General features: G+C 36.8%; 1 protein-coding gene across 2 annotated transcripts in view; it reads right to left on the bottom strand.

Annotated features, from left to right (window-relative positions):
- LOC138015438 (uncharacterized) overlaps nt 1–12500 on the bottom strand; it is a 24825-nt gene that overhangs the window by 7833 nt on the left and 4492 nt on the right. The window contains exons 3-7 of one of the 2 annotated variants that reach the window (XM_068862504.1): nt 10826–10879; nt 10350–10414; nt 5271–5308; nt 4763–4857; nt 3584–3646 (exon numbers count right to left, since the gene is read on the bottom strand). In XM_068862504.1, coding sequence (XP_068718605.1) covers nt 3584–3646; nt 4763–4857; nt 5271–5308; nt 10350–10414; nt 10826–10879 — 315 coding nt within the window. The remainder of the gene's footprint in view (nt 1–3583; nt 3647–4762; nt 4858–5270; nt 5309–10349; nt 10415–10825; nt 10880–12500) is intronic. The other variant, XM_068862506.1, reaches the window with a different exon arrangement.

Genomic DNA, 12500 nt, shown 5'->3' with positions numbered 1-12500 from the left:
ACTTTAAGCAAAATCACTTTATGAGAGAAACCTTTTAACTATTTCACAGTTTTGGGAGATGATCCATTTTTCTAAGCGTTCAATAGCTGTCTTTGCTAAGTTATGTAATATGTTGGTCAGTTATTTTTCAAGATCTTTGTAGTAAACTGCGAGAAAATCAAAGACTACTTTATGAACTGGGTATAAGTTCTTAATAACTAGTTTTAAATCTATATATTTATCTTTCTTATGTTTAGTTCTCATTGTAACTGTTCCTGGGTTGCATATCGTTCCTTCTATAGATTATGATCCATTCTTTATTCTTCTTATCCAGTACAATGATATTCGTTCTATTTGCCCCATTCATTGGACATTTTCCATTTTCCAGGATATGCCCCACAAGATCTTTGCTTTGTTGTGCTCTTGCCTTGGTTGCGGATTGGATTGCTTGTACCACGGGGTAGAATACTCAGATTCTTCAAATCTGTATCTTTCCAGTATAGCATGGTAAACGGTGCGTAGCATTCTGTCGTGTCGTGCCTTATACAGTGACTGTGCTTTGTGAGAACAGCCACAGAGTGCGTGTGATACTGTCTTTAGAACAGAGTCGGCAGGAAAATTCGTCAATTTGTTCGTGTAACTTTTGTAATCTATAAGTCTTTGTGTTAAGGAGTTGCTGCCTAATGCTTGTATCTACTGACATGACTATATCCGGAATGTTCTTCCACCGTCTAAAGATGTCGTACGAGAGGGCTGATGCTTCTGGATCCTGCCAATGTTGGGTCACAAACTTTCCGATCCATAGCTGTTTCAGGACTTCATTTTTGCGTTTCTTCATACTTGCTTTATGGATGATCTGTTTTATTTTCTTTGTTACGCTGCTGTCAGTGTCTTCCAACACTGTTGCGCCATCCTCAAAGTGGCAATTAAGTTTTAGTTCTTCTGCATACCTTTTGGCATCTTTAAATACTGACTGCAAGTTTCTTTTTTTTTTGTTCTTTGTGAATCGTCACTGTTGTTTATGTAATGAGCTACTTTGAGCTGGGTACTCTTGTACAGTGACTATTTCAATCGATCCTTTTCCTCCTTCTTCTGATGGGAGATACAATAATATTGTTGACTCATACTTATGCTTTCCACTGCACTCATTGATTACATGTCTTGGGTTCTTTAAGGTTGTTAATACACCAATCAGTTGACCACATATAGTATATATAAATATGTTGTAATCACTTCGTGACTATTTCAACCTTTTTAATATGAGAAGGGTGTGGTAGTTCCTCAAAAATGACACTGGTCGGAACGGTGCTTTATTTAGGGGAGAAAATGAAGATTTATCCTCAAGTGAAAACGTTCTTCATAAAACCTCAAATTGAATCTCATCAGTTTGAGCCTTTCAAGTACATTAGGAGATGTCATGAGCGGAAAGTAAGCGCCCTCATTGTAAATTGAAATCCAGATGTTTTTGTTGATTACCGGCCGCCATATTGGTGGATTACATGGAGTCTCCACACAAAACTCTACAAAGTTGCGTGAAACGCGTCGACCAATATCTCAGAAACGATGTACGGCACAGACCGGAGAATTGGAGAGGTGGTTAAAAGGTCGTTTCCTACAACATTCCAAGCTCTTGGCCTTTTTAAAATTTCACTGAACGATTTCCGATTCGACTTTATCTTTTCGTTCCGTGACAGTGTAAACTGTTGATAGTTTGAGGATACGAGAAGCGAAATGAAAAACAAAGCAAGATCATACCGCGCATCTTAATTCCTTAATTCCTCCATTCGCGCATAACCACAGTTCCTTGCGCCTTTGACCACAATCCCTTGCGTTTCGCAGAAAAATGTGTTCTTCTCTTGATTAGAGAGCTGCCTCGTTCGTTCACTTCAGTCTCACTCACTGCGGCAGCAACTATTATCATCATCATCATCATCATCATTAATATTACTATTATTATTATCATTATTATTAAAATTATTATTATTGTTATTGTTATTGTTATTATCATTAAAGTGCTACTATGACCAAAAATCAATTTCACTTTTTCTTTGTGTTTCAAAACTACATGTAAGGTAATTGAACACTAAGTGACCGAAGTTTTAAGTCTTCATTCCAAAAAAAAAAAAAAAAAAACATTCTATTTTGACTGAAAACTTTCTTCTTAATGGCCCACCATTACTAACTTTAAAATCATGAGAGAGATGGATCGAGGATAAGATGACGACAAAGACATTTAAAAATGCAATGTGTGTGCAAGCGCCTAAATTAATGTGCACCACGGGAGTTTCAAACTTCCAGACTTTCAAACTCGTGTTTTGCATGTATAATATCTGCGTTTGCACGCTGCAATTTTAAGCACGTGAGTCTTTGACGTCATCTTATCATCGATCCAACCCTCCGAGATCCAATCGGTCAGTCTTGAACGTGAATAATGGCGGACAGTGAAATCCGAAACTTGCACTCAAAGAAAACAGCCTTTCCATAAAATTCGAAGCTCAAGCTTTTCCAGTCAGGTGTCAAGCAACACGCTTTCAAAATCTGAAGGAAGGGAAGTGAATTTTTTTATCATAGCAGCACTTTAAGGTTTCACCAAAGTTTCACACAGAATATACCTCTATGGATGCTACCCAACGGCCTATGAAGTGATACCCATACAAAGACCAGGAAGTAAGCAAAGGCCAAAAGTACACAAAGGTTCCTCACTACCACAAATGGCCCTGGTTCTGTGGACTCGTGATTTGTGTAAAATTCGCCCACACAGTATATATCTTGTGGTTCAATTTTTTTTCTTCCTTAAAAAAGTCTCAAACCAGTTCAGTTTTGACATAAAGGAAAAACAAATTGAACCCAATATCAGCAAAATTAAATCATAATATATACTAAGCAATGACAGGATTTAAAAAGAGCTCAGCTTGAAAAACGGTGGTTTAAGGAAGCTCGAACCAGTTTCAACGCTTCCAAGTAACGCTCTTATTAAAAAGAACGGCACCACAACGTCGTATCATATATTGGCAATATTGCGGTACCAAATGAAACACGAATTATTGCTGAACAAGATACAGTCATTACTGTGACGTAATATGTCACCGTGGCAACGGGCAAGCCCTGTAAAAACACCCTTTCAAAAATGAACTGGGTGACCCCCATTTTTTATTTTTGAAAAGTAATCAGAAGGGCAAGATGAAACTTTCTGCAAAGTTCAAAAAAAATCTGTCTTGTCGATTCAGCTGTGAATCCTCCGGACAGAATTTTTTTAAACTTTGCTGAGGGGGGTCACCGAGTTCGTTTTTGAGATGTGAGCAACTAAATCCAAAATATAGGGTGTTTTTGCTGGGCTTTACCGTTGCGAAGGTAACTTTAATATTACATCACAATAATGATCACATCTTGCTTGGAAATGATCAGTGCTTCATATGGTACCATAACATTCCTGTTACGTGATACAGAGTTGTAGCGTCAGTCGATCTAAACAGAGCTATAGTCTTCTACATGTAAGTGTTGAAACACTATTGAGCCTTATTAAAGGTTGGTTGTGATACAGAAGGTAGCATCTAAACTAATTGTAAGAAATAATGTACAATGTATCAGGAGGCAGAACACTCACAGCACTAACTCTTGCATCTCGCAAGTTTGACAGTTTGGGCATGGTGTCTTCTAGTTTGCTTATCTAAATGATGACAAAAGTTAAACAAAAAATTAAGGGTAAGGATGTAATTTTGCATGCATCTTATTATCCTTTCCCCTACCCTTTCTGCTTTATCACCATTTTCCCGTTCATTTTTCTTCCTCCAGACCTCCCATTTCCTTCTCCCTCTTCATTTCGGTCCCTCTCCTTCTTTCTTTCCTTTTCCCTTTTCCCCTTCCACTTCCTTGTCACCTCTTTCTTGTTCCCCTTGGCTTCAACTTGTCCTTTTCCTTCCTTCTCTCTCTCCCTTCTTAACTTTCCTCTTTTTGTTCTTCCCCTTCCTTGTCCTGACTTTCCCTCCCCTACCCCATACTTTGTCCTACCCCTTTGTTTTCTTTCCTTTCCCTCTCTTTCTGTCTAGTTTAGTTTAGTTTAGTTTAACAAATCTACTTGTCCAATGACAACAATAATAACAAATAAATAGAAAAGAGACCGATGGGAAGTAGCGCCAACGAGTCACTTGATCCATGCATGGCCCCATCTCATTAGCTACCGGTAATATCAATTTTTAAAAAAAAGCAAAAATACTCATAAATTATCTTTAAACGCTGGTTAAAATATAAAAGTTAAATGAAGAAAGATCTAATAAAAATGAACAAAAGACAGCAATTAAAATGACAATTATGAACGGTGGCACAGGCAATTCCGGGAGAGAGACCAGGTGGAGGGCATGTCAATATCACCTTCCCCTCTTCATTCCCTTTCCTTTTCTTTCCCTGACCTTCCGTTCCATACACCCTCCTTCTTCATGTACCTCCCCATTCATTTCCTTCCCTTCCCTGCCTTCTATATCCTTTATATTTCAAAGCCTCCTTCACTTCCCTCTGCCTCCCCTTTTTTTCCCAATTTTAAGTAACTTTACAAGTTACAGAACATGCAACGCGTAAAGACATTTACAGTGTGCTAATGTAAGCATATTAGACTCTGTCATTATTGTAATGGCGTGACTGTATACCACCATATATGCAAAGTAATGTATGCATAATGTGTCGAGTCGGCCCGAATGGATTTTGTTTGAGAGATGTTAACCGTTGACATTATAAACAATGATCCCTTCTACATTGTATGTGAACATAATGTCTATACAGTAAAACTCACTCTTTTGCTAAACAACTTGAGTTTTCTCTGGTAGGCTTCATTGTAACTTGGGAAGACTTTTCTGGGAGTTGGATTAACTGCAGAAAATACCACATCTTTAAGAGTATTAATGTTTAAAGATTTTGACCTTCACTGTATTACTTCACAAGTCTTATCACTGAGAAACTAACAGGATTTTGTTGTCTCTAAATAATATTTCAATTATTGAAATATGCTGGTTCCTTAATTTGCAAGATGTGAGCCAATTATTTTGGCTCATAACTGTTTGATAAGCTTTTTGTAAATAAAGAAAAAAAAAAAGTGCAAAATTACAGTGCATGAGAGTTACGCAATAGCTTCCTTTTTACAACTAGCGATCTTTTACGCGTAAGGGTCAGGTATCCACTTGCACCCTTTTTTCAAGCAGCATCATCGTTGGCTATCCAACACTCACACATTCATAAAGTATATGAACTAAACACTGAATTTTCAATTTTTATTAATTTCCATGATGAGAATTACTACTTACCAGAAGAATGTCTCTCACATACTTCAAGAATGTAAGGACTGTGGGAATTTGAAAAAAAAAAAGGTATCCATCACGAGGAATACATGTACATTGCATGCATAATTATAGTATAGTTCTCGTGGACAAAAGTAGTTGAGACCTTTCTCACGCTTAGTCCTTTTAGACAATGACTACAATAATTTTATACCCTCCCCCTTCTCCACTGCAGAAATAACTGAGATAATTCCATCAACATTGTTTGGGAAAGGGGTGGGGAGGGGGGTGGAACCTTACAGCATTTTCAGTACTTTATTTTTTTTATGCTAAAAGATTTCAAAGATTTCTACCAATAACATTTCTTTATTAATAATATATAGATTTAGCCAAGCCTAAAAGTAGAGCTCCCGGGTTATTTATTCTTACTGCCTGTAGGGTTAGTGAAAATAAAAGGTTTTGAATTGTCCGTGTTTTGATGTTTCCGGTTGCTACTTTAATAATTAATGTGATTTCCTTGTTTAGCGGTCAACTTTAAAAAAAACTGCTGAACTCAATGAGCACTAAACTTGAGCCCACAATATGGTCATGTGACACTGGTCAGTGGATACCTTGATTTGACAGGTGTCAATTGACCTTAAAATGGATGTCCAGTATCAAAGATGTATACCGTAAACTAGCATGATACAGTGGTCACATTAGCATACATGAAGGGGTGGAAGTACAGACAGACGGTCGATGACATCATGCCTATACATGTAGAACCAAAATTTCTCCCATCTGTGGATCACCATAGACTGAAATCAAAACTGCTGCTGAGCTTTTCAGAATGATCATAGATTACCCTGTTTTTTCGATGTTTTGATAGGCTGTTACATGTAGGTGCATAAATTATTAATGCGTTTTTGAAAATCTGAAGTCATAAACTAAAAGAACTACAACTGTTACAGCTGAAAAAATCCTTGGATGAATTTGTCGACAACGTTCAAGATTGGGCAGCTGGGAATATTAAAGATGCCACTGAATGAAAAAAAGACAAAGTTTCTACTAATCACCGGAAAGCGTTTGGCTTCTATGATGCACTGTAGGTGAACAGAGCCTACCATGCAATACCAAGTGACATGGAGCAAGTTTCAAGCACAAAACTACCTGGTTTAAAGTTGTTGATGATAAATTCAGTTTTAATATTATTGATCACATTTGTGGAAAGCTTGCAAAACGTATTGGAACACTATAAAGAGGATCAGAAACTGTTTGTCAGTTAAACAAACTTAAGGCTGTTATGTTAATAACACTATCATTAGGCCTGTAATAATATAACGGCCTATGTTTAATTGACCATCAGTTTCTGATCCTCTTTATAGTGTTCCATTACTGTATGTTTTGATGTGTAGCACAATCACCATACCCAATTGGGGGTGACTCAGAAACGTTTCCTGATTCATTCAGTTTAACGTCTTCAATAAAGCTACATTTTTGCTGAATGCTAAGGTTATCCTTGTTGATTAGCATACAGGGTGTAAAAGGGTAAGTAACTTTCTTTTCTTGACTAGAAAACAAAGGAAAAGGATAGAAAAATAGGAAAATTTTGAGTGTAACTCATAACACAATTTTCAAATTGAAAGTCTTCAAAACCATTTTTCATAAGAGAGAACACTTATGTGGATTAATGGACAATAACCAGTGATAACACGCCGTAAATACTACCAGACGGCCGAGACACTAACAACCGCCTGCAAAACACTACTGACCAGACTAGCTCCTAGTCGTTAACTATGTTAAATTTCATTTAACTATAATTATTTAAAAAGATTCAAAATTCCGTAGTTTCCTTACTGTAATGCTGTGTTTTGGAATTCTGGCGCTCACTAGGTTATTGTTTGAAACAAGTCTTCAATTGATATCTGTGGGTTCAAAACCATCTCAACTAAATGCTCATACCTTGTGCTTTAACTTACAGAAAAATTAGTTTCAGGGATCCACTACGAATGGAGAAATCACTTCTAAAATTAAAAACAGTCGCTACGCTTTTTCTTTTCCGCAATTACGCAATAATATTTTTCGAGACCACTTCTTTCAATGTTGCTCGTGATCCAACCAAGGTATAACTGGGTTCCAACCAAGCATTTGCTGAATGCTCACAAGTTCCCCTAGCTATTTCCACAGTTTTGTCATCGTAGCTTTCAGGGTCGCGAAATATTAGTCTTTGACTGAGTCCCTACGTTTTTTTTATCATGCTGGGCCATATTGAACCAAGTCTTGAGTGCCAGTAAACATCACAACCTACTTCGCAAAGAATTAAGCCATGATTTCCATGTGCTTCACAAGGCTTGGTAACCTTTCCTCTATGGATATTATTGGGAAGTCCACAATTCCTTTCAGGGGCAATTTTCAGGAAATTGAGAGAGACATCTGCTCTGACCTCAAATTGTAAAGTGGAGCAAAAACGTGGAGCAGAAAGCCAGCGTTTAGGGAGTCAATAGAACTAAATGAGGGGATACTATCCTCCATGTAGTGAAAGCTTTCTGTTTTTATTTTTTATTTGCCTCAAAATTGACTATCTCTGTGAAAGACCACGCCTGCAAGGGGTCATGGGTAAATCAAAAATTCAGTTTTAACAGACCAAACTTTAATATTTTCCGAACAATTAGAGAGATGTGAAAGTCTGGGTGTGAAATAAGCCAAAATAAGTGATTTTCACCCCAATAAACACAATTTCACAATTTTTAGGTATGTTACAGGAATGGGTACGGTGATCATGCTACTCATCTTTGCAAGCTTTCCACAAAATGTAATCATTTTATTTTTGTCCATTAAAACTGAGTTTATCATCAACAACTTATTGTTAAGCCTGTTAGGGAGGCGTGGTGGCCTTATGGTAAGGTGTAATAGTGTGCTTGACTGCAGATTGAGTGGTCTGGGTTTGGGTCCTGGCCGGGGACATTGTGTTGTGTTCTTGGGAAAGACACTTTACTCTCATGGGGCCTCTCTCCACCCAGCCGTATAAATGGGTACTGCCGCATTTAATTATGGGGGGGGGGGGGGGGTTACCCTGCGATGGACTAGCATCCCATCCAGGGGGGAGTAGAAATACCGTACTTATTCGGCTATAAGCCGAGACCCCAAACTTCTTACGGAAAAAATCAACTTCATTGACACGAATTGTAAATGCATAATACTCGGCTATAAGCCGAGACCCATTTTAGGTCTTGATGTGTATTATCGACTATGGAATTTTCGTAATTTAAAATACAAATTGACACTGACTGAAAAATTATACTCAAAGCAATCAAATGAACACGAAAGATAAGAAACAAACAAGCGACGTGATGGTGTGGTGACGAATATTATTAAACAATTACTGACCTCACTGGAAACGTGTCTTCGTACAAGCGAAGCGTTTTATAAAAAGTTATTCGACTAGAATAACGAAAATAACTCCGAGATCGCCGGAGAATACGACATCAGCGAGTCGATGGTTCTGTCGCTGAGGGAAAGATAAGGCAAATCTGTTTAACAGGGAGCTTATTGGGGAGCGTATCCCGAGCTCGATCAACGACCTTTGGTATGGTTTTCAGAGCAAAGAATTCAAGGTAAGATTTTCGTTTTAATGCGTACGGTTTTTTTGCTTGGAAAACGTAGCTACAAGAAGAAATCCACTTGCGTTTTTGTCTCAAGTTTGCTCGCGAGTCATGTGACAAGCTTGCTTACACAATCTGAGTCAACAGATGGTGCAGCAATCTCGTTCCCAGACTCCTCGTTCCATCGATGGGTAAAACAGGCTTGGCGCGATATTCCCGGTTCGTTCAAGACTCGCACTCGCACTCGACGGCACAGAAGACGATGCAGTCTTCGACGAAAATATTCCAGAACAAAAAAAAAGTCAAGACGAGGAAATGGACGGCGAATTCGAGACAGACAACGAGGAAGAAGCCGAGCAATAAGATCGATCCCGATCACACAACAACACGAACGGCTCCTTTACGAGCCACCAAGTAATAAAAGTCCATATTACACCAACAACAACTTCTCTTCATTTTACAAGTAATTTAGTTCGGCTTAAAAGTGAATACACCTTCATTTTTCACTGTTTTCATTTGCTGAGAAAATTCTTTTTATCAAAAATACTCGGCTATAAGCCGAGACCCCTTCTACGGCTTCAAATTTGCCCAAATTGAGTGAAGATTTGTGTAAAAATCGCTCGGCTTATAGCTGAATAAGTACGGTACTCCTAGTCCCTTCATGCTACAGAAACCGGAGATACAGTGTAAGTGCCGGCCTGACTGGCCTTCTAGGTGGTAGGAGACTTTACCTTACCTTTAATACCATTAAGCCTGTTATGACATACATGTATGCATCTACAGTACATGCATGGTCTATTTGTAGTACAGAAAATCTAACTAGAGTATTGTGATTGCAAAAAAGGGCTGCTTGGGCGATTTTAGATTACTTACTCATAAGATCATCACCGTCAGCTGAACTTTTCAATAAAATGTGATGGCTCACTTCTCATACAAAAGTCATGTAGAAATTAAAATTCACAAATGCAGTTTGACTTAACTGTACATGTACAAGTTCCATATAAATAATTATAGCCAAATGCATGCTACCAAACATGAAAATTTTAATTTGATTTGCCCTAATTTCAACAGGAAAACTGAGGGTGGTAAAATGTCCGCTGTTACAGTTAATGATCAACTATGGAATAGATTAGACTTAACAAGGAAGGCTTCTACCAGTTTGTTTAGAAGAAAATTGAAAAACTGTTAATATATAATTACTCAAGAACAGAAATCTTTAGCTCATTTTTGTCCTTGATTTAAGACAGTATACGTTATTTATTTGTAGGCTCAAGTGTACAATGTGAGTTTGTTTAGTCCTTAAATAAATTAGCTAGTCAAGATTATTCTTCTTTTATGAAAGGTGTATATTATTTGGGCATTTTACACATTTCTTAGGTCTGTATTTTAAACTATTATGACAGTAACGCATTAGATTCTTAGGATTTTTATGATAATTTTATTGTATATGTATATTCAGAGGGCTACCGTTGCTAAATAAAGCCTTTACTTACTCACTTACTGACTCAGAGATAAACAAACAAACCTTGTTACTGTATTTTCAGGAGTCCGCCTGCTCAAAGGTATTAGAGATCCCCTTCCATTTCGTAACTGTTGTTAAAAAGAATGTACAATTATTGACTTGACAAGAATTATGAGAATATTGGTGTCTGTGCACGGTAATAAAAAAAGTATCTTGCGGGCAAATTAATTTTCGTAACAAAATGTGTAATGATATCATGTACATAATTACATTAATATTATACTTTACATGACTGATTGTGTGTACTTAGTATATACAATACTTTATTACTAAATAAAGAATTTGCAAAATCCCAAGTACACTACACTATATAATGAAAATAGGTTTGACATTCTCTAAAAAGTGGAATCAATAATTAAAGATGACTATTCATGAAAAAACTAACCTGGGTATACATGTACATGTATCAGGTAAAGTAAGCAAATTAGAAGTCACCTGTGATTCAGGTACCATAGAGGTAGCTTAAATTGTAGTTTTACCTTCAATATATTGCCCTTTTCAAACACTGATACCCCAAGCTGTTCTGCAAGAGCCTGAAAGAAAACGTAGCATGTATTTACATGTAAGGGGTTATAAAATTTGAAGGTGGCGGCTGGTTTGAGTGGAGTACCCAACTTTATTATCAAGCTGTATTTAGTTTAAATATTTAGTTATTGTACAGAAAACGCACCAAATGATTACAAATATTCCACGATATTGTACGGTTCGTTCTTGTAGATAATTGTACAGTAGAGAACTGGTCTGGCTAGTTTAGTTGCTGACATTGTCCTGCACACACAAATCTGTCATAATTATGTTCTCTGTTGTTTACAATTCATTTGCTAAACGTTTGCAGTTCATTTGCTAAACGTTTACAGTAGTGCAAAAAAGTTGGTTAATAAATTTATACATTAAAGCTTATTACATGTAGAATGATGTAAGTATCACTGAGTATTTCTACATACATGTACTTGTTGTTTGTCTTTTGACTTGCCCCTAGCTGGCTTGCTAAAATACAGCACAATTCGCAAAACCACTCAGCAATACTACACACCAAAACATCTTATAGGTATACTGTAATTATGTATCAATGAGGGGCCTAATGACCAATTCCTCATACAGGTGTATACAGGTGTCTGTGGGCACATCATCTTACAAGAACACTCACAAATGCCATAATTACATAGGCCACTTTAAAAAACACCATAGCAACTCTTTGTTTGACCTCCAATTTTAAGCAATAAGCATTGTTTTTATTTTCTCTTCAATGGGACCAATAAATGTTATTTAAAGTCCTGAGAGAAACTGGAAACAATGCTTTATATAATAGAACTAATGAAAAATTTTGGGAGGGCAAACAAAGAATTATGGTATTTTTGAAAGTGCTTGATAATGTCACAGAAAATTAAATTTACTGCAAGGACCTCTGTCGTCGCTTTATCTAAAGGATGATAACACTTCATACACACCTTTCACTTTATTTTTAATAATGACTTTTATTTTAAATGACTGTTTTAATCACAGGTGGCTCCTCAGAAAATTAAAGAAGGATATATAACTACTATCATTTTACTGATTTCACTTGAAGAGCCTTTACTGTAGATTTTACCGTAAGGCTACATGTAAGTCACCAGGGGTTTCAAAATTATTTCAACTCTACATAATATATATATATATATGTAAAACGATGAACATGAAGCAAACTTCTAACTGCGTCGGCTTTAATACGACGTTTCGGCCTTCGGCATTCTTCAGATGTGGAACTTATTACTTATTTAAAGATAAAAAGATAAAAAGATAAAAAGCTAAAAATCCTAGGATTTTTTTTAGCTTTTTTATCTTTTTATCTGTAAATAAGTAATAAGTTCCACATCTGAAGAAGGCCAAAGGCGGAAACGTACATAATTGACTCACAAGAAGCAAAAATCATTGTTGTGTTGTAATTGCGCATTTAGTTAGGGCTTTAAGCGGCTGATGTAGATCACTTCTTTGAGCTTAAGACAATGTCTAGTTTTGGCTGAATCTACAATCTTGAAACAATCAACCAAACAGTTGCGGTTACAACTACAAGTAGGTGAACCGTTCAGCTGCTTAAAGCCAGAAATAAATGCGCAATTACAACACAACAATGATTTTTGCTCCTTGTGACTCGATTATGTAATTAACACTCGTGCA

Source organism: Montipora capricornis, chromosome 9 (genome assembly GCF_036669925.1).
Source record: "Montipora capricornis isolate CH-2021 chromosome 9, ASM3666992v2, whole genome shotgun sequence".
In the NCBI taxonomy this organism is placed as follows: Eukaryota; Metazoa; Cnidaria; class Anthozoa; order Scleractinia; family Acroporidae; genus Montipora; species Montipora capricornis.
Note: the sequence above shows the minus strand (reverse complement) of the source record. Positions and strands in the feature narration are given on the sequence as shown.